Source organism: Mugil cephalus, chromosome 19 (genome assembly GCF_022458985.1).
Source record: "Mugil cephalus isolate CIBA_MC_2020 chromosome 19, CIBA_Mcephalus_1.1, whole genome shotgun sequence".
NCBI classification, from domain to species: domain Eukaryota; kingdom Metazoa; phylum Chordata; class Actinopteri; order Mugiliformes; family Mugilidae; genus Mugil; species Mugil cephalus.
Genome location: NC_061788.1, coordinates 7,352,684 through 7,374,289, shown reverse-complemented (window position 1 = coordinate 7,374,289; position 21,606 = coordinate 7,352,684). Strand labels below are relative to the sequence as shown.

The 21,606-nt window shown below is 43.7% G+C and overlaps 2 protein-coding genes across 6 annotated transcripts in view; one reads left to right on the top strand and one right to left on the bottom strand.

Annotated features, from left to right (window-relative positions):
- The first annotated feature begins 109 nt into the window (after positions 1-109).
- On the top strand, positions 110-12,097 carry prune2 (prune homolog 2 with BCH domain). Of its 3 annotated transcripts, none has more exons than XM_047569597.1 (11): positions 110-248; positions 1,798-1,864; positions 1,956-2,156; positions 4,276-4,452; positions 6,098-6,200; positions 9,496-9,627; positions 9,791-9,877; positions 10,253-10,351; positions 10,464-10,502; positions 10,947-10,997; positions 11,119-12,097. In XM_047569597.1, the coding sequence occupies exons 1-11, from the start codon at positions 228-230 to the stop codon at positions 11,147-11,149; spliced, it is 1,008 nt and encodes a 335-aa protein (XP_047425553.1). In that variant the 5' UTR covers positions 110-227; the 3' UTR covers positions 11,150-12,097. The 3 variants fall into 3 exon arrangements, with proteins under 3 accessions (XP_047425553.1, XP_047425552.1, XP_047425554.1); XM_047569596.1 differs by having other exon boundaries at positions 124-248; positions 11,116-12,097; XM_047569598.1 differs by lacking the exon at positions 110-248 and adding an exon at positions 318-854 and having other exon boundaries at positions 11,116-12,097.
- Positions 12,098-12,166: 69 nt separating this feature from the next.
- Positions 12,167-21,606, bottom strand: part of pcsk5a (proprotein convertase subtilisin/kexin type 5a) — a 30,373-nt gene continuing 20,933 nt past the window's right edge. The window contains exons 28-37 of one of the 3 annotated variants that reach the window (XM_047569583.1): positions 21,453-21,536; positions 21,135-21,333; positions 20,270-20,487; positions 18,924-19,166; positions 17,977-18,213; positions 17,691-17,868; positions 16,931-17,148; positions 15,324-15,421; positions 14,719-14,935; positions 12,167-13,101 (exon numbers count right to left, since the gene is read on the bottom strand). In XM_047569583.1, coding sequence (XP_047425539.1) covers positions 12,620-13,101; positions 14,719-14,935; positions 15,324-15,421; positions 16,931-17,148; positions 17,691-17,868; positions 17,977-18,213; positions 18,924-19,166; positions 20,270-20,487; positions 21,135-21,333; positions 21,453-21,536 — 2,174 coding nt within the window. In that variant the 3' untranslated portion in view covers positions 12,167-12,619. Of the gene's footprint in view, positions 13,102-14,718; positions 14,936-15,323; positions 15,422-16,930; positions 17,149-17,551; positions 17,869-17,976; positions 18,214-18,923; positions 19,167-20,269; positions 20,488-21,134; positions 21,334-21,452; positions 21,537-21,606 lie in introns of those variants that run through there. The other 2 variants (XM_047569584.1, XR_007110856.1) reach the window with 2 other exon arrangements.

Below are 21,606 nucleotides of genomic sequence, written 5' to 3'. Positions count from 1 at the left end.
TCTATCCATCCTTTGAATCTGCACGCCACTGATTAATGCAAGCCTGTTTTTAGACGGCTTCAGGTGTGGTCGCGCCGCGGTAGCAACCTTTGTACCAAACAATGGCGAGTGCCTAAAGGTCTGACAGGCTCTGTCTTCCTGTCTTAACTATTGGGGCCGAACAGTGGGAAGTGAAAAGAGGCATTCAGCGAGGTTAGACCTGCTGACAGAACAATGCCCCTTTCCCCATGGAAGGAGACACTGTGGAGGTACTATTGATTTAATCTGCTGTGTGGTTATTGGTTGCTTGTTTAAGGGTTGAAAAGTTCACGGCTAATGCAGGAAGAAACGGAGCAATGGTAAGTATCAGATGTTTGCTTTGGATCAGCCGCTATACTCTTGCAGCTTGTGGTGAAGTTTGTTAATATTATCTGCACGTGAAGCTGGCAGTGTTCTCGTTTATTGTTTTATTCCCCTCTGAGGGTTAATAAAATCGCGTAGCTGCACAGTCAGCTTCACAAATCTATCAGGCATTAATAGCAGCCTTCTTATGGGTAGTAATAACTCCTACACGCGCGGCACATGCGGTTTATCCCCTCCAGCCGACCATAATGACACACAAACACCCCCGCCTATGTTCCCGTTCGGTTTTTCACTGCCTGCGGAAGCTGCTGTGCAAAGAGCTGTCAGAGCAGGTGATCGCCCTTATTTGGTAATGGCCCAGATCATGTGACCACAAAATGGTGGAAGCTGTGAGCTGTTTGTAAGCTGAGCATCTCCACCGAGAGGCTGGGAGCAGGAAACAGGCAGGGAACTCGGAAGTACACCCATGCTCTGAGACGCAGGAGGACAGAGATTCCCGAGCCCCAGCAGTGGTGAGTAGATGGCTTTTATTCGGTGAGGATGAAATGAAGAGATAGAGAGGGATGTGTTCTGTTTTTTTTTTCTTCCCCCCTTCTTCACAGCCAGCAGACAGGAAGCTAGGGTGAGGGAGGGGCTGCTGTCATCAGCACTGTGGATCTGAGCTCAGCATCCTCAATGGAGGATGCACATAACATGATTTTTTTATTATTACTCAGTAATATAACAGCGTGTATCAGCGTGTTTATCTGTGTTTTTGCGCAGGCTGTATGCACAGTGAACTGTCAGCATAATAACAGGCGTTTCCACCGTACATTCAGCGTTTTTTTTTTTTTTTTTTTTTCTCCTGCAGCTGCTAATTCAATCACATTTCTCGTCTGTACCAAAGAAACTCCAGCGAACAGGGATGTTGATTTGTTTTTTCTTTATGCGAATGAGCATGTGACTCAGACGAATTTGCATCTCTGGTCCAATCTGTGCTCAGGCGAGCGTGCAGTCATCGCCTTTGAATCAGCACTAGGGAAAAGGCAGGGGGGGGTTAGACGAGCTTGTCATGATGTAACAATCCCACCCCCCCCCCCAGCCCACCACTCATCATCCTCCCCCTCCTCCTGTTTGAATGGAAGGATTATTCATAGGGAAAGATGACCTTTAACCTTAAAATCTCTTTCATTTCCCTTCTCTCATTTTCTTCCTCTAGCCGTCTTACTACACTTGTCTCTACCCTGATCACTGCAGAAATCAAAACAGATAAGGCAACTGGAATCAATACACATGTAAAGACAGGCTTATGTCTTTTAGAGAAAGACTGACTGCTGGATTTTTGACTGGTTTTCAAAGTAAAAGCACCACGGACTGTAGATTACAAGACACTGGGTAGTTATCAGGTATTATAATATATTAGAATACTAATGATGATAATAATATATTCTAATAAGCATTATTATCTATTCTTAGGTCCTTCTGTGTACGGACCCGCCATCAGAGAGTAAAATGAACTCTGACGGGGGCGAAGGCAGACCAGGTAAGTGAATCCAATGCTCCAAATATCTAAAAGATAATCACGATCCAAGAAGGAAATTTTATGTTTTTTTTTTTGTTTGTTTGTTTTGTAGTCCCTCCTACCTCTCTACCCCTGCAAGGAGGTGCCACTCAGAGAAAGAAGCTATCTGCCCCTCGTATCAGCCTGTCACTGGACCAGAGCGAGGATGACTTGGGGGAGACGCCAGACGACCTGGACATCAACGTCGATGACCTGGACACTCCAGACGAGGGGGATTACCTTGACTACACAGACCATGAAATGGACTGGGATGGTGGGTTGGTCAGGTTGACACCCACTAAAAAAAATAAATAATATATACACACACATATATATATATATATATATATATATATATACAGTGGGGGAAATAAGTATTTGATCCCCTGCTGAATTTGTAAGTTTGCCCACTTCCATAGAAATGATCAGACTCTGGTTTTTATGGTTGTTTACTGGTTATGGGTATAGACAGAATATCAGTCGAAAATGCATAGAAAACACACAATCTAAAAGTTATAAATTGTTATGTATTTTATTAAGGGAAATAAGTATTTGATCCCCAAGCACAACACAAGTCAGTACTTTGTAGAGAAACCTTTGTTGGCAAGCACAGCGATGAGACGTTTCTTGTAGTTGGTCACCAGGTTTGCACACAGCGCAGGAGGGATTTTGGCCCATTCATCTTTACAGACAGTCTCTAAATCCTTCAAGTTTCTTGGCTGCCTCTTGGAAACTCGGAGCTTCAGCTCCCTCCACAGGTTTTCGATCGGGTTAAGGTCTGGAGACCTTACTAGGCCACTCCATGACCTTAATATGCTTCTTCTTGAGCCACTCCTTTGTTGTCCTGGCAGTATGTTTTGGGTCATTGTCATGTTGGAGAACCCACCCACGAGGCATCTTCAGTGTTCTTGCTGAGGAAAGAAGGTTTTTGTCCAAGATGTTACAGTACATGGCTGCATTCATTGGCCCCATAATGCGGTGAAGTTGCCCTGTACCATTTGCTGAAAAACAGCCCCAAAACATGATGTTTCCACCTCCATGCTTAACCGTGGGTATGGTGTTCTTTGGGTCATACTCACGTTTTTTCATCCTCCAAACACGGCGGGTCGAGTTAATGCCAAATAGCTCAACTTTGGTTTCGTCAGACCACAGCACTTTCTCCCAAGCCTTCTCTGAGTCATTTAGATGTTCACTGGCAAACTTAAGGCGGGCCTGTACATGTGCCTTCTTGAGCAGGGGGACCTTGCGGGCACTGCAAGAGTTCAATCCATAACGGCGCAGTGTGTTACCAACTGTTTTCTTGGAGGTCCCAACTGCTTACAGATCATTAACAAGCTCCTGCCGTGTTGTTTTAGGCTGCTCCCTCACCTTTCTCATCATCATCCTCACTCCATGAGGCGAGATTTTGCGGGGAGCTCCAGACCGAGGACAGTTGATGGTCCTTTTATGGGTCTTCCACTTGCGAATAATGGCACCAATAGTTGTCACCTTCTCACCAAGCCTTTTGCTGATGGTTTTGTAACCTATACCAGCCTTGTGCAGGTCTACAATCTTGTCCCTGACATCTTTTGACAGCTCTTTGGTCTTGCCCATGGTGCTGTAGAAGTTGGAATGTAAGAAACTGATTCTTAGAGCAGGTGTGCTTTATATACATGACGAGTTAAGATCAGGAGTATTGGTAATTAGTTGACTGAGCACAGCTGTGTGCCACATGCGCACCAGCCAATCTGTAGGAGCCTGAATTCTAAGTGAATTGTTGGGGATCAAATACTTATTTCCCTTAATAAAATACATAACAATTTATAACTTTTAGATTGTGTGTTTTTTATGCATTTTCGACTGATATTCTGTCTATACCCATAACCAGTAAACAACCATAAAAACCAGAGTCTGATCATTTCTATGGAAGTGGGCAAACTTACAAATTCAGCAGGGGATCAAATACTTATTTCCCCCACTGTAATATATATATATATATATATATATATATATATATATATATATATATATATATATATATATATATAAACCTGTCTTTTATTTTATAATACAAAACTCAATGATATTTTTTGTGTGTTTTCTGTGTCAAGATTTCTTAGACATTGTAAAATCTTCTGTAGTTTAATTCTCCAAATCCCTTGCGGTTCAGGTGAATTTTAAGTCCTTTCCAGGCTGTGATTTATCACTATGGAAAAGCTCAGGTATTGATTGTGGAGGCGAAAAAAGATTAATGACTTGAGTTTCATTTAGCTGCTTTAGTTTCAGGCTCCTGCTGTCACGGTGAGCCGAGACACGTAAACAAACCATCATGAATGTTGTTGGTATTTGTGTGAAAAAGCTCTATAACCAGGTATTTGGTCTGTTTTATGTTTTGTTTTGTTTTTTCATATCAGATCCGACTGCAGCCAATATGAGTGGAACAAGCGAGTCCTACAACACCATCCCCACATACAGCGCCGAGGAGGAGCGCCAGGACGGCAAGCTGTGGAGAACGGTCATCATTGGGGAGCAGGAGCATCGCATCAACATGAAGATCATCGAGCCCTACATGAGAGTCATCTCCCACGGAGGTGAGGGTTAAACAGCGGCTGTGCTTTTCCTTCTTTAGTCCTTATTACTCTACGCTCTAAAGCAGCTCTGAGTAAACTGGGCATCTGATTCGCCTTGGGTTTCGTCTTCCAGGCAAACCTGAATAACTTCTCGAAGGAATGCTCCCGGGGCTGTGTGCATGGTGAAACGTACACCCAAAAACACTTTTTTTTTTTTTTTTACTCTTTTACTTTACTTTTGTTTTGCATTTGGCTAAATTATTTATTGAGTGTAAGTCTCATATTCTATACTGTCTGGAAAAAAAAAAGGCAGTAAAAGACACTGCGCTTTGAAGTGTAAATGGAAATGCATATATTATTTCCCCCTGTTCAGCCTGGCCAGTTTGAGGCTTTCACTATCTGAATTGGACAAATGAAGCCTCACGTTGGCTTCGGCCGAACTCTGGAGTGCTCTCTGGGAGGACTATTGCGTTTGTTGTCAATTATGAATGAATCCTTTGAAAGCCAGTGCGAAATGAAGAAAGAAACATGAAAGGAGGCAATCCTATCAGAACTCCTACCAATAATCCTCTTGCCGAGACAAAGAAAAAAACAGACAAAAAACTTTTCAGTAAAAGCAATATTTTCAGTTTCCAGTGATCTGTTCAGGTATCACCAGGAAGCCTGAACGCCATATTACCGTCATCTGTATCAAAATCAGCCCGTTGTTTTTGAGCTGCCGCCTCTCATCGAACAAGATGTCTCCTTTTTTTTTTTTTTTTCTTTTGGAAATGGCTCATCTTATCTTTGGCAGCAGACTCATCAAAAATGAGGAAATACAGGCCGTGGTGGAACCCAGCAGATGAGTTTTGCATCGCACATTTTTATTTATTTTTTTATGCCCAGTTTTCAGATGTCCTCCGTGGGTTTGAATTTAGGACGAAATAGGGTGAAAATTGGCAGCGTGGCCTCTTGTCAATAAATGTACTCGGCGTGTGGTTAATGGAGGGTGGCTAATGAGATCCAGAACAGCCCACTACGAGCGTGCAAACATGAGCAATTAAACGACATGAGGGGTCACTCAAAGGAAAATTAGTTATTTTTGAGTGCGGGCACTAGTCCATCATTGAAATGCTCGGGCTGAAGCAGTTATTTATTGGTACGACTGAACTGTAAAAGGTCACGAAATGGAACAAACTAAAAAAAAATATATATATATTTTTTTTTGTATAAAAGAGGTCTTTCATGCTCAGACACTTGAGATTAGCCGCGGTTTCTTCACATGCAGGGGCCCCGTCTCTCCCTGTCCTCTCATGTGAGCCATTACGAGTGGAAATCTGACCCTTAAACCACGGCAGGCTGAGCATTTCCCACTGTGCTCTGTGCTGCTCGCTTAAGTGAAACGCATCCGTCCCATGAACACGAGCTGTCACCGAAAAGTCAATATCACAAGCTCTGTCATTTAGATAAAAGACCTTCTGTCTGAGTGTCATCAAATCTCGTGATGAATGGGCTGGTGCATAAAAGGAAATTACATTAATCTGCAGACTAGTGAGGGGAAACAGGGCCAGACAAAAGAATCACAGTTTTCCTGATAAATGGGACAAAAAATAAGAGAGCAATCCCATTCGCGCTCACAAAAGAGCAACATCAAGTTGACTCTTACTACTTTGTGTTTTTCGTCCAGGCTACTATGGCAACGGGGGGAATGCCATCATCGTGTTTGCTGCATGTTTCCTGCCAGACAGTGACCGAGAGGACTACCACGAGATAATGGAGAACCTCTTCCTGTGAGTGTTTAACCGCATTAGCTTCCGACTCATCAGTTGTTTGTCTTTTAAACTGGCCTCCTACACATGACTCGTTTGCCTTTAATTAAAGACGTGTCGTTCATTTGCTTTTTAGCCCAAAAAAATGATGGTGATCAGCCCTTCCGTCACTGGATCACAGAATAAATAACAGAAATAACAACACTATTTAAATCCTCTTTGGAGTCACGAGGATGGACAAAGTGGTACTTTTAGCTAAATGCTAACGCCGACAATGCTGATGTTTAGCAGCAGATAGTCTTTGTCTGCTAACACTTGTCTATTAGCACTAAACACAAGCGACTGAGAAGATTTTTTTTTTTTGCACCAGATAATAAATTAAGGTATCAACAAGTTATCTTAAGAGAGATATGAATATACTGTATGTATCAGATTTCGAAACCATAAATCTGTACCCTGCGGTGGTGCTAAAAAGGAGTCAGCGGATCAAACGAGCTAAGAAAGATTTATCCTCGTAGGAATGTTTGTACCAGTCTGCTCAGTAGATGTTGGTTGCACTCGATGAAAGGTTGAAATTTATTCATTCTCATCGTCTGGGGACGTCTGGGGATTTGCCGTACAGTCTAATACTCATTGAGGGATTCATTTTACAACCACGACTCCCAGTAGTAATTGTAATGTAAACGTTTTTTTTCATTAACAAGTATTTTGAACTTTGGTGTTAATGGAAGCTTCACATTACCGACAGTACAGATGAAATGTAACATAAATACATAAATATAATTAGCAGATTGGATAAATGGTAACAGGATGTTGTCAGTGGGGTCCTACCACTTCTCCTGTCAGTGGTTTTAATGTTGTGGCTAATTGGTGTAATTGGGACATATTAGCTTATTTTTAATCTATGGTGGTTATATCCACATGTTAACACTGCCAATATAAGCTTTTTACTGCAACTCTTCCCTCTAGTCAGTGCATGTAATGTAACAGGAGATCACTGACAACACTTAGTTTATTCTTAGTGTGTATTTAGGAAATTGTGGATGCTACGTCATTATTTCAGCACAAGGAAAAAAAGAGACAGAAATAAAGCGATGGCGAAGCTGAGACTTCCCGTGCTGATTCCTCCAGTGTTGTGTTGTGGTGGCACCGTTGCGTTTCATGCCTGGACAGTGTTGTCGGGATCCCACAGGCTGTTCTGTGAAAGATATTGAGTAAGCTGGCACATCCGAGAGTTTTGGATAGACATAAAAGGAGGTAAACTGTAGTGTCTGCACTTTCTGGTGCCAGATGGCTTGAGGTCTGAATCTTTGCGAGGAGGAGTAACCGTAGCTGGGTGGTGAACGGTACGCCGTTTGTCAGCGGGAGACGATCACAATAGTCACGAAACAGAGTGGATCAGCATCGTGAGCCGGAGTATGACATTTGAAGTCAGTGAAGTTGCTGAGAAAACTGGCTGAGGATATTGTCAACTTCATTTCCAGGGGAAGTGACAAAGTTCCCCGCTGGCCGAGGAGAGAGAGGAGGGGGAGGAGGAGGAGGAGGAGGAGGTGTGGACTGAAGGGAGAAATGAAGAAGAGATAACAATTTAGTTCGGATCAGATTGAGAGAATTGGATTTTAGAAAGGTAGACGTCTGATCTAGCTCCGGAGATTGATGCAAAGTAGGGAAGAGGAAGAGATTCAAAGCAAAACGGCTCTTCCATGAAGAAACATTTATACCTATTCCTCGTAGCTGACATGAGAGGAGAGAATTTTTTAAAAGGCTGCTAGTTTTTCAAATTCAGGGTAAGACTTGTCTCCTATTTCCTCATATATTTTGGCATTCAGTTGCTCCTGTATTTCACCATTTTAACATGTAACATCTGAGACTGAAGTTGTGAAGTGAGTTTGCAAGAAGCCTGAAGTTGCCTCACTTTGATGTGGTTTTATTCATTATTTATGTATTTATTTATATATGCAGTTTAACTTCATATTAGTTTTTATTATTAAAAACATTAAGTTATTGTCCAGGTTGCTCTTAAATGTTAGCATGTGCCATTGCATGTATTTCTCATCTCTAGCTGTACCTTTTCCTGATTCTATCTGAATAGATGGTGACTCGTCTAGAGACTGTAATGTCTTAACTACTGAATAGATCACCTAATTACTTCATTTAAGTAATTAATTCATTTCTAACACATACTGCCATAAAGTTAGTTTAAAACTTTCATGATTGATTGATTACATTCCCATGAGCCTCAGCTACTCAAGTCAATTAACAGACTAATCCACTTAGTGAACTTGAATCTGATAATCATCAACATGTTAACTTGTTAGCATGCTAATATTAGCAATTAGCTTAAAGCACCGCTGCACAAAAATACAGCGCAGGAACGGCTCTACACACCATGTTGTTGAATTTCGGCATGTGGCGAGTATAAAATACAGTTTATAAAACAATCATGTGTATTAATAAACGGCGTCGTAGTCATGTCTGTCCATACTATAAATCTATTTACACAGTCTGTGTATGTTTTGGAAACAAAAAAGCGCACGTTTTTTTTTTTATATATATATTTTGCAACCGGAAGTTAGCGTTTTCAAAGTAAGAGCACGTATGTGGAGGTACTGTGTTTTTGGCAAGAGCACCCAAATACTTGACTTCTATCTGTAGTTTCCCTAGCTAGCCGAGGATTAAATGTCTTCGGAACCTTACGCTGATGGCAAAATAAGGCTTGTTATCTGCAGAAGCCTCTGCACCCACATTAGAGTAACGTTAGCTAGTAGCTGATTAAATGTAGTTCGTTTTAGTTTTACCTGAAGTATCCGGGTTGGGTTTTATACAGCCATGTCCTCTTCACTGAGACTTTTCTATTGTTTCGAAAAACAACGCACGGATCCATGTCCGTCAACTTCTGTTGAATAGCACGGTTTTCATACGTACTCTTACTTTGAAAATAACAACTTCCGTTCTCACAGTATGAAAAAATAAAACGGGCGCCTTTTTGTTTCTGTCTTCTGACGATTTTATTTTATTTTTTGAGGAGCAGAAAATGAAAATCGACCTTTATCCATTCTCGACCTCGATAAATAAAAAAATAAAAATGCCTTGCCTTGAATTTCAATTTTAATTTTTGAATTTTAAAATCAAAATCAAATAACCACTCATTTTTTATTTTTTTTTTGCTGTTTTTTTTGTTCCTTTTCTGAACGGAAAATTCAATGACCAAAACATACACGGACCTTTAAGGTTAGGAAAGTACAGTTACTCCAAGAAGGGTGTGCACATCAGTCTGAAGTGATATAACCATGACTGTGCATGTGTGTTTCCTCAGGTATGTGATCAGCACACTGGAGCTGATGGTGGCAGAGGACTATATGATCGTATACCTGAATGGCGCCACACCCCACAGAAGAATGCCCGGCCTCGGTTGGCTGAAGAAGTGCTATCAGATGATTGACAGAAGGTCTTTCTGATTCACTTACATCTCTTGCGTGATACGACTTTGGTTTTTGTTAGAGGTGACGTCAGCATTGCCTGGCTGGCGCAGTCAAAACAAGTCTCAAGAATGAAAGTGATAATGAACGCAGACATTGTCTAATTCGTGAAACCACTGTGTTTGTCCTCAGGCTCAGGAAGAATTTGAAATCCTTCATTATCCTCCATCCATCATGGTTTATCAGGACCATTCTCGCCATTACCAAGCCGTTCATCAGGTAAAAAATGTCCCGCTATTATTTGCCTCATTTATTGTTCAGCCCACTTCAGCTACCTCATCTATTGCAATGACATTTTGGACTTTAATGGCCCTGAGAGATCTGGTTCTGAATCAATCGATGCTAACAAGCCAATATTATCATTTAAACAAGCTAAACTGTGCTTGTGCAAAGGGTAGACATGATACCTAATTAACACTGAAATGTTAGTCGGCTAGCGCGGCCGTTACTCTTCTGTTGTCACGTTTTGAAAGAAAAGCTCTTCATGTCATGAGTGTTTCTTTCACCATCCTTTTCTCATGTGTGCACTTGCGTAAACACGCCTGCCGCTGCACTTGCTGCAGTTTTTCTGTGAACATGTTTCTCTTGGTACAGCGCCAAGTTCAGCAGCAAGATAAAGTATGTGAACAGTTTGGATGAGCTGCAGGAACTCATCCCAATGGACTCTATCCAGATCCCAGAGTGCATCATTAAGTGAGTTCCCTCAAAGCCCCTAAACACAACACCGCCCCCATCTCTTTCAGGCTTGAGTCGTCTTTTTAAATGACTTCATATTCCGCTTGTCATTTTGAACTCTCACCTATAGACTCGACAAGGAACTGAAGGAAGCGGCGGAGAACTCAAAGTAAGCATCGATTCTCCTGCCTCTCATTACTTCCTCTGTGGAGGCAGCGGCCCCTGCCTCAGTTTTATCCTTGGCTGGAGCGCTCATTTATCAGATGGCTCACTTTTAGATCACAGCGACTCTTCTGCTGGATGAAGACCAATTGGATTTGGCTATGGTTGCAATTACAGGGGAGAGACGGGGAAAAAAGTTGCTAAAGATGCTAAATGCGCCACTTTCATCTCATTTATCATAACAGTAAAATAAATGAGCCAGTCCTTATTGCACGGTGATCTATTACACTGATAATACATGTAGAAAAGAAGCCGCGTGCACTAATCACTGGCTGACTAATTGCGATCCGAATCGTAAGTTGCATGCGTCTTCAAATTCACCGCATACCAGTGTATTACAGCCGTGAATTCTGCTCTAACAAGCCCTCCGATATTTTCCCTTTCATTCAAGAATGAATAGCTTTCTGCAGGGATCCGAGCCAGCGGCAGCAAACAGGACAGAGTAAGTCCTTTAAGTTCACACACAGAAGACAGATGGCCTTGTGTCAGCAGTCTGTCACCTATGCACAAACACACACATCTTTTTTTAACGTCTCTGCTTTCTGCCTCCGTCTCCGCAGCAGAACGGACGCAGCCGGCGCCAGCGGCTCCTAAATGGACGGGTCGCCTCGATGTTCACAAGTCACCGTTGTATTGAACCGCTGCAGATGGAAACTAGAGGCTTGTGGAGCTAGTGTGTGTGTGTGCGTACGTGTGCGTATGTGTGTGTGTGTGTCAGTGTTTGTCAATTAGACACTGGATATGAAACCAACAATAGTACCACTCTGATCTCATTCTTCCCGGCCGCTGTAGCATCCACTTTACCTTACACCTTCAATCTAGAGAACTATTACAGTGGAGCGTGATGCTTGGCAGCGTCCGCGGAGTAGCATCATCGTTCACTTTAGGGCAGAAAATGCAATTACACACCAGACTGTGCACTGCGCAAATCCATTTGTAGAGTCTATAGTGTTGTTTGCATGAGAAGCAATAATATCACCCTTTACTGGTTACACAGTCTCAGCGATTCTGATGAAGAGGCGACTCGTTTGTCAACAATCTACAGTAAAAGCACAAGGTGTGGACTAAATGGCCTTGTCCCATAGATGACCAACTTTCATTTAAAGCCATCTGAACCTCCGTCTTTTAAAGCTGGTAAATAAACCTATAGATATTTTCACTTTAGAGTCAACTTGAGGAAAACACATAAGATTAAATTACACATGAGGCGAAGCCGTCAGTGCAGTGTGACGGCGCACGTCTGTAGCCGTGTGTGCGTGCGTGCGTGGGTGAGTGCGTCGTTCTGGGAATCACGTCCTGGGTCATCGGGAAGAAACCTCAGATGAAAAAAAAAAATAATAATGATGGGATCTCTGTAAAGCACATCTTGTCTGTGTGTGTCTGTCCACACGCATGTGTGTGTATTTGTGCATGTCCCCTCATTAGATAACCGATGGTCCTCGTACCAGTGAGCCTTTAATGGATGTGTTGAGGATGTGCAGAGGAAAAGAAAAAAATGGATCACTGTTTAGTAATTCAATAAAAATGGATGTAAAAGTCTGAGCGGTGGTTTTTCGGTCGTGTCTCAACTTTTATTGTTTTGCTGCTAAATGACGAATCAGTCCAAGGTTCTTCTGTTGTGACGGATTTTTATCAAGACTTTATTTGAACAGAATGACAACACATTTTTTAAATTAAAATCCATAAATACAAAGAAACAGCATGACTGATCAACTTTAAAAACGCAACACTACAACAAGAAGAGAGGAGATAATATGATCAATGAAAGTGTCAAAACTACTACATGGGAACTCGTAATCCAAACGCAGTCTAGAAAATGAAGCTTAAATATGGAAAACGTGGACTCATTTTTTTTTTCCTGCAGCTCATTTCATTTTGTGAATGAACAGTAAGTTGTAAGAAGCAGCTCTTTATAAATAGCTTCTCGTGTCTGATTTGGTTTAGCTCGTTCACTGAAGGATAAATGGGTCTGTCCCTCAGGGCAGTCAGATAAACAGCACAGAGGGAGAGGGAAGAATCCAGAGGAAAGTGGAACAAATGTTTCTGTAGTGGACTTTTCACGGTTCACCGGAACGCGTAGCTCTCGTCATCGTACTCCAGCTCGTCCTCATTGTCCTCTCCCAGCTGTCCGTAGCGGAACTTCCTGTACACTGTGCCGTCCTGGCCCATGTAAACGATGTCCTCGTCGTCATCGTCGTCGTCATCGTCGTCCTCGTCCTTATTCCCTGGGCGACGCTCGCTCATGTCGACCAGCTGAGACTCCTGGAAGCGGCCCCCGGAGGAGCTGGCTCGGCCGCCGTAGGACGCGGAGCCGCCGTGTCTGCTGCCGCCTCCGAACCCCCCTCCTCCGGAGCCCAGCTTCTCGTAGCCGCGGGGAGGGAGGTCCGATTGCGTCTTTTTGGACCGGGAGTGTTTGATGAGGAAGGCGACGGCCACCAGCGCCAGCACCAGCAGGACGCAGGCGATGATGAAGATGGTCAGGTTACCTCTGGCCTCCTCTTCTTCCTCATTCCTAAATGCCAAGTTGGTGCTGAGAATGCATTCTCCTGCAGAGAAAGACACACACACACTCGTTAGGTTAGGTGGGGTGACCAGATTTGAGTTTGTCCCCACATAGAAACACAGAAAAGCAACGCAAATTCAATGTAAACATGTTTAAGGCTCTAATACAGGGGTCTTCAAAGTACTCTGAGTGGTGACCCCCTACCTACTATATGTTCTATATTAAACTCGGCCTAATGCTATTTATAACTATACATTATTATTATCATTTTGCATTCAATATTAAGCTATCCCTTATCCCTTTGTTGAAATAAGTGGGATTCAAGTTAATGTGTATTTAAAAAAAAAAAAAAAATTGTGGAAGAAAATTAAAAAATATATCAAAAACATCTAATCAACCAAAAAAATTTGCGACCCCACCCCTGCAGTGCCTCTGCGTACCTCCAGGGGGTCGCGGACCCCCTGTTGGGGACCTGTGCTCTAGCAGAACAAAATCCAAGTTTGAAATTGTGGGAAAAGTTGGATTTTGACACATTTTTAGATCTCAAAAACAGGACATCTGGTCTCAATAAGTTAGGAAGACGTCAAAGCATCAGTAGAACTACTACTTAGATACTAAAAGGGACAGTTTTGCACATGAACTTTGGTTTTCTTGGAATGAAAAAAAAGAAGAAACAATAAATAACTAAACTAAGCCAAACTAAATAATATGTCCTCAGGAAAGAGGCTCTTATAATAAAATAAAATAAATAAATAAATGGGAAAACTATTTCAGCAGCTTCTGAGAAAAGGAAATCAAAATCATTTCAAGCTCTTCTTCGGCTTGGATACTCTCCAAATTAAATCAGTCCAAACGATTAATAAATGCATCAGGGAATACTCTTGATTCTTTGTTTGAAAAGTCAACAGTAAATGCCTGTGTACATATGAACCCAGATAATTAAGTTCTTTTCATCAAGATGTTTCCAATTAAAGCTTTTAACATCGGGAGCCGCTGAGAAATCCGACAATAACGACTGCAGCCTTCATCGGTTAAAGTTTTGGGGTCACTTTTGGAGAGATTTACCAACCGTGGCACCGGTTAGTGTTTATAACAGCCACAACACAGCGTTTTTTAATTTCCCATCACTCGTCTCCGCGGCCCGAGGCTCATGGCTGCAGTCGAGTTGAGGGACGTCCAACGATGCCAGAATAACAAACGGGTGATTTTTTTTTCCACGTACGTGAGATAACTACGACAGAGTCCTGTGTTTAAAGGAAAAGATGATGCCGAAGAAAAACTACTTTTCACAAAGAGACGCCAAAATGTTGATTGATTGAAGCTTTGCAAATGTGAGAAAACTTGTGGAAGATTTTGGGCTTTTTACACAAAAATTACTTCAGAATCACAGAAATGACAGTTATTTTATGGACCAGTTAAGGATTAATGATCCTCTGTAATTAACAGACTGCATGCTGGTCTCTAATGGCTCAGAGGTGGTAACTTAATGGGATTCTTTAGACATATTGAGAGTGAGAGGTCTACACGGTCACACTACATGGTTATGGGGTAAGGTAATGGGGGATCTGAATAAAGAATAAAGATTTATCAAAAATGACAGACATTAGTTGCAGCCTGTTTTCTTTGCAAAACAGTGGATCCCCTCGTCCCCACAGTTTACCTCGAGTCTCGGTGCAGTTGCAACAGTCCTGCTGCTGTGCTGCGACATCCTCCTCCTCCTCCTCCTCCTCCCCCTCATCTTCGTGGCGGCAGCAAAGCAGACATCTCCCCCCAGCTTCTAATATGGCCTGATCGGGACACAAGGTGCAGTTGGACGGACCGGGCCCTCTGCACTCCTCACAGGAGCTGTCACAGTCTTCACAAGCGTAGCCCGAACCCTGAGGCGGAACAGGATAGAGGACTGTCAAACAGCTACAGTATTTTTTTTTTTTTTTTTGCGCTTACAAAACTTTTTTTTTTTTTTTTTTAAATGGCCTCTTTCAGCATTAACATGCATCTACCTGTTCAACGGTTCCAATCAGCCGCCTCAAAGCACGACCCAGAAGATTTATTTAAAAAAAATATGTGACTCATTAATATTTTTCACTCTGCTCTTTGAGATTTCCCTTGGTTCAGTAACAAGCCAGTCTGAATAACATTATATCATACCCGGGGCCAAAACATTAGTAGTAATTATTTTGGTGAAGGAGAGGGTACTTTTTTTTTTTTTTTTTTTTAATAAAAAGTTAATATTTGTGAAATTAAAGCCTAGAAAAGTGTTGTTACCTTTATTACAGGATGTTGGTCTTTTTCGCACATGGACTCACACCTGCCGTCTGACAGCAGCAGGTATCCGGGGTAGCACGAGTCACAGGAATCTTTCTCTGCGGAGACATGACACGTACACCGATCAGCAATAACATTATGACCGCTGACAGGAGAACTGAATAGCATCGACCGTCTGGTTCTGCTCGGAAATGTAGCACCCACCTATACCAAACTAGGTGGTCATAATGTTATGCCTGATCACTGTAGCCCAGAACGGTCAAAAGAGCCACAGTGTTGAGTCAGATGCTCGGCCTAATGATGCATAAAATGTATTTTGTTGTGCTATGAATCCAAGCTTCGAATATGAAAACCGTTGCAGATGATGAAACAACACTAAATAAGTCGTGTTACTTCACAGACATGGGTTTGTTATTGCGCTGCCTGACAGGGAGGAGACCTCTAAAGTTTGTTAACGATCCTGAAGGTTGCAGAGGCGTGTGCCTCTTTGAGAGTCTGACGCCAGCAAACGTTGGCATCCTGCTTTTCCGGTGTGACCTCGCGTGACATGTCAGGGCACTGATGGAGGGAAGAGACGGCGCCCGTTTACCCGGTCAAAGAGCCTGAATTTGTAAAGATGCTGAAAACAATCCGTCACAAGCGCAAAACCTTCAGGCTGAAAAAATGTTCGTTACTCAGTTTGAACAATGAAGTTCTATAGTTTATTTTGTGTCCCTCAGACCTGCAGCAAATATGAACCAGGACAATAAATCTGAAAAGTAGTCCCCGTGGTTGACTACCATAGTTTATATATATATCTTCACCGGCCATTTTCTTCAGCCTCCCGAGACCTGAGCTTTTATCTGGTGTGCATTTTTAATTTGTATTATTTATTTGGAATCAGTAGGACCTAAGATGTATAAAAACTAAGCATCAACTTTCAACAGGAAGTAGTAATATTTGATAAAAAACTATGTCCTCATATGTGGACACTGGGATTATTTCATTATTTATATCACAATAAAGTCACCAATGCGTGACAAAATAAAAAAACTGTTTATTTTAGTATCTAATCGTGGCTGAAAACCAACAGACTAAAGATATTTAAAGTAAGTAGACGCCTTTTACATATTGACAGATATTAGTAATAACATTTATAGGTACATTCATGGTGAAAATAAGACATTTCTTACAACATAGCACATCCGCCCCATAGTGTCACACTGTAGAATCTTCTCTCCCATGTATCTAACATGGCGCCCATGATTTGAGTTGGCCAGACTCTCTCTAATATACGGCTCCGTCCACTAACGAGGACGACGGGTTTAAACGAAGCAGAAAAAGCTGCAATAAAATCTAAAACTTAGTGTCCCCATATGAGGACACGAGGTCTCGGGAGGTTAAATTTGAGTTGTTTAAACTTTTCACATTTATTATAATTTTGCTCTGACGTTCTGTCCACACCGTAACATTATTAGGGTCCATACAGAGCACAGTCCGAATTCTCCGCCACTTTCCCATCTGCAGTCCGTGGAGACGACAGCATCATCAATATCTCATAACCTCTGTGTGTGTGTGTGTGTGTGTGTGTGTATCTGCAACACATTAAATTACTGCTGAGCTTGTACCTGAGCACGCTCTGCAGCTGCCCTGACAGGACTCGCAGGTTCTGTGCGCAGCATCGTGGTAGTATCCCTGAGGGCACGAAGGGAGGCAGCGGCCTTCCCTCCGCAGGTAAACGAGGCCCGGGGCGCAGCTCAGGCAGCTGTCCTCCCCTCCGCCGATGCACTCGCCGCAACTCGGGTCGCACTTCTCGCACATCCCCGAGGCGGCGTTTCCATAGTGACTGGCGGACAGATGGTCAAAAGTTATGATAGATGAGATTCAATTAAATGAAATGAGATTGGGTTCTTCCTCTGAGGAAATACCTTCCCGCGGTTTAGCTTCACGCGTCTACAACTGCTTAGACAATACAGAGAGCAGCGTGTGACAGAAGAGATGCTTTGACAATAATAAAATACATCCACCACTTAGGATAGTTTCATTTTTTGTAAACAGATTTATGAAGCCTCTGCGTCCTGTTTCCATTTTCCCTAAAGTATTTAACTGCACATCAATTAAACGGCACATTAAATTTAACTCTCTCGATCAATGCACCCCTCCCAAAGAAAAAGAAAAAAAACCCACAGTCTAATTAGTATTTTACAGGCGACATTTTAAAGGTCTATTTAAGTCTGGGGCTAAATTACCTCGTAAACGGCACCCTTGTCCAGCTAACTAAAGAAAAGTAACGCGACTGGGCTGATCTTTTATTAATGGCAACGCCGCGCGGCCGCGCTTAAAGTGATGGATGAGGGGCGCAGCTGGAAGGCGAGCGGGTCAAACAACCTGTGCAGGCAGGTCTCCACGCACTCTTTGCCCTCTCGAAATAGGTGGGCTCTGCAGGTGAGACACTCGTGGCTGTGCTTTCCGACGCAGGACTGGCAGGAAGCGTGGCAGGGCTCGCACTTCTGCCCCGACCCCTCCTCGTAGTGGCCCGCCGGGCATTCGTCCACGCAGGTGCCATCTGCAGCAGCAAACAGACACACGTGAACAGAACACGTCAAGCGGCTAAGCGGAGACGGCGGAGAGAGCTTCAGAGGACGCTTCAGAGAATTCAAAAGGGCCCACTCACTGAGCAGGAGGTGTCTCGGGTTGCAGCTCAGGCAGTGGGTCTGGCCGGGACCCGAACACCTGTGGCAGTATTTGTGACAGTGGCGGCACTCTCCGTCCTGGTCGGCGTACTGGTGGGGCAAACACTTGCCGGGTGACGGCGTGCAGCGGTTGTGGCCGTCCAGCCTCTGATCCTCTCGGCAGCTGGTGCACGAGCCAGCGTGAGGCCCGAAGCATGTGAGGCAAGAGGCATCACAGTCTGGAAAAAAACACGAGCAACAAGCAACCGAATCAAAGGGTATTATTACACCTGCAGTGAAGCACATAGGGGAGAATCAATATATTTAATCTGGACTCTATATCCACCTCAGATCTAATTAAGTGGTGGTTGTTTCTGAAAATACACCATAACTATGTTTTACTGCACAGGCACATTTTTTATTTTTATTCTTTATTTTTTCTCTAGGTTTTGGGTTTTCAGAGTATGACTCCGCGTCCACTTTGCAGCAAAGGCATGCACTTGCATTTAAATGTCTTTCCGCTGGCAGCGACAACAAAAGCGGACATCGCCTCCAACATCTCGCTGAGAGAAACACGACATCCTGTTTCCTTTTTTTTTTTCTTTTTTTAAGCAGCAGCGCGTCTTCCTCCAGGGAACTGTCTTTGGCATCGCTGTGCTGTTTTCAAGGTTTGACAGCTGCCTGTTAACCGTCTCAAAAGCGTTGCTATTTCAGTCTGAGGAGCCGGAGCTGAAGAAACACACTCGGGCGTAGTAGAGAAAATAATTGAGAAAATGCACGGAGGGCGCTCAACAGGACAGAAAACATTGCGTCAGTTTCATGAGAACTATAATAATAATAATATGAAAAAAAAAAAGGTTATTAAGCGAATAAATGGGTTGCGTGATGTGCCGTGAAGTCCTCCATCATGAAAACTTTTCCACTAAAAAAGTGTGCTGCTGTCGCGTACCTTTGCAGTGTCCTGTCACGGCGTCCCTGTAGGTGTGGGAGGGGCAGGCCGGCAGACACGCCCCCGTGTGCAGGGTGGCGTCGGGGTCCAGGCATTCGTCGCAGTCGTCGCCGTTTGGGCCGTCGCACGAAGCGCAGTCGGCGTGGCAGCGCAGACACTCCCCTCGCTCCTTGTCCTCGAAGAACCTCTCGGGACAGTCCGTCACGCACAGGCCCTCGTGGAGGAAGTGATACTCCTCGCAGCCTACACAGAGAACAGCTTCTGAACCACACAGACTCACAAGCCATTACATCCGGATAACTATAGCTTCTATATTATCCCCCGGTCTTCAAGGAGGAGGCGAGGAGGAAGAAAAGCCCTCGCTGTCATTTCTTGGGCGAATGACATGTCATGAATGAGGAATGAGACGGGGGAGCCTCACGTCGAGAACGCTTTGCTTCTCCCTCGTCCGAATCCTGCAGTGACAGTGAGTTCACAGTAGTTGGACAAAAAGAATTTGAACCCTGTCATCTTGACACAGCGGTTGCGTTTTCTCATACATCTGTCTGCGGCCGCGTTGACGGCCCTGCGAGGGTTCAGCAAATCTTCAGACAAATCATGTCACACCACCAAGCCAGTGCAGCAGGTTAGCATTCGCTAATAAGTACTAAATATGTTGATGATGATTGCATTGGTTCTGCAGCTACTTGGTCAGAATTCGACGTTCACGATCGAGGCTGTTAAACCGAAAAGTTAAAGTCAATTACGTGGGAACAGATTTGTTTTGACCAGATGCAGGCGGCAGAAAACAAGATGGGAACATTATCATTCGTTTGAAGTTGTGTTTCTGACCAGCAGGAGAATAGAAGTTCAATAATCAATCTCTCCACAAAGCATATCATTGTGACTGCAGCACAGATTTTAGTTTTTATCGAAAACAGACGCACTGTTTTTTTTGAGATTCGCTATCTGCTGTTTTCTTTCTGTAGGTTCACCATTTGATATACGGCCTCACGGGAACCGTATACATTTACATTTAATTCTGCAGAACTAAACTAAATAAAACCAAATTGGATGGGAATGCACTCGTCTATGACACAAGATGACGCTTAGGACATGAGGCGACAACATTAAAATGGAAAGATGCGGTTGAGGTGATCAAAGTTTCGCATTTCTAACAGGTCCAAACGGTGGACTGACCAACCAGCTGACCGACACATCCCCAGAGCTGTGGCGACAGCGCGTCTAACAATAACAAGCGCAAAGCAAAATTGCTGCTAACGATACAGCCGTCCAAAGAGGACTACAGTGAAAAGCGCCCGGACTGACGGAGCTCTAATGGCTGAATTTGTCCTGCGCTCTGGTACCTGTGCAAAGGCCGAGCGGGCTGCACTCCTGACAGGCCGAGGGGCAGCGCTGGCACTCCCCGTCCCGGACAGTGTGCGCCGGAGGACACTCCTCCACACACTGGTGCTTGTGCAGGAGCAGAGGTTCTTCACAGCTGAGGCAGTGGGTGGCGTTCCTCACACAGGACGCGCAGCCGGGAGAGCAGCTACGGCACACCTGGCCCGAAGGAAAACCTCTGCTGAAAGACAAACGGGAGGCTGGAGATCAGTGGAATGGAAGCTGCACGTATTTATGAATGCACACGTTACATTTGTTTGAGTTGAGCTGAAATAAATTACATGGTTAAATATCTAGTTTTAGCACTTCAAAGCATTTTTTTTGCACTTGAAAAATAAAATTGGCTGTCATGAATACTGCAGGGCACAAATAATAGAAAAAAAAAAGACTTGCTACAATTAGTTATTATCCAGACAATTATTAAGAAATTCTGCTCTTTTCTGCACTGCATTATTAAGAAAAGCTAAAAAAGCTTTTAGATGGACTGGATGATTGGATGAAAATAAAATTATAGTTAAGCCCACATGGTCAATAAGTCATCTCTGTGTTAAAGTAGTTTCACAGGCAGGGAGTGCTTTCTGTTCAGCAGATACCAAAATATAATGGCAGATAATCACCGAGCGCAAAATGTCAAAGTCAAAGCAGCACGTCTTCTGAAACTCTTCGCTTGGGTTCAAACATCCGTCTGGATATTCAAGAGACGTGATTACAGCACGATTTTACCAGCAGGGTCAAATCTCTGCAAACTGAGAATAATCAATTCCCAGATTAAGCTTCAAAGACGTGTGCAAATACGTTCAAATCCAAGCCCTAAAACAAACTCCTGACCTGTCGCACTCCTGAACGCACTTCCCGTCCTGCAGGTACAGCTGAGCTCTGCGAGTGCTCTGACAGCGGCTGCAGCGCTGAGCGTCCACGCACTGCGAACAGCCTGGAGGACACGCCTCGCACGCGCCGCTCGGCCGGCTGGCGAAGAAGCCCGCCGGACACTTGGACACACATGTTTGCTGCGTGGTCAGAAACCGCCCTGAGGGACAACAACAAACAGTAAACATCCTCGCTGTGAAGGGGCTCATGTGGTGCAACCGTGAAAATGTGAAACATGACGGAAAAACATCTCGTGTTGCAGTCAGAGGGCCGACGGACCTGTTGCGCATTTTGTGCACTGGTTCTTCTGCTCTCCGGAGCAGGACTCACAGGATGTGTGGCAGTCCTCACAAGCCCCGTCGCCTGCAGGTAAATACAACATAGCATTCGTAGAGTCATGGTGAGGAAGCAGGCTTCTTAATATTGGCTGAGA

Bases quoted from the DNA above. Each gene is read 5' to 3' on its own strand.
- prune2 (XM_047569596.1), top strand. From the start codon at position 228: ATGGAAGGAGACACTGTGGAG. The intron at 249-1,797 runs GTACTATTGATT...ATCTATTCTTAG, and splicing joins TGGAAGGAGACACTGTGGAG to GTCCTTCTGTGTACGGACCC. The intron at 6,201-9,495 runs GTGAGTGTTTAA...GTGTTTCCTCAG, and splicing joins ATAATGGAGAACCTCTTCCT to GTATGTGATCAGCACACTGG.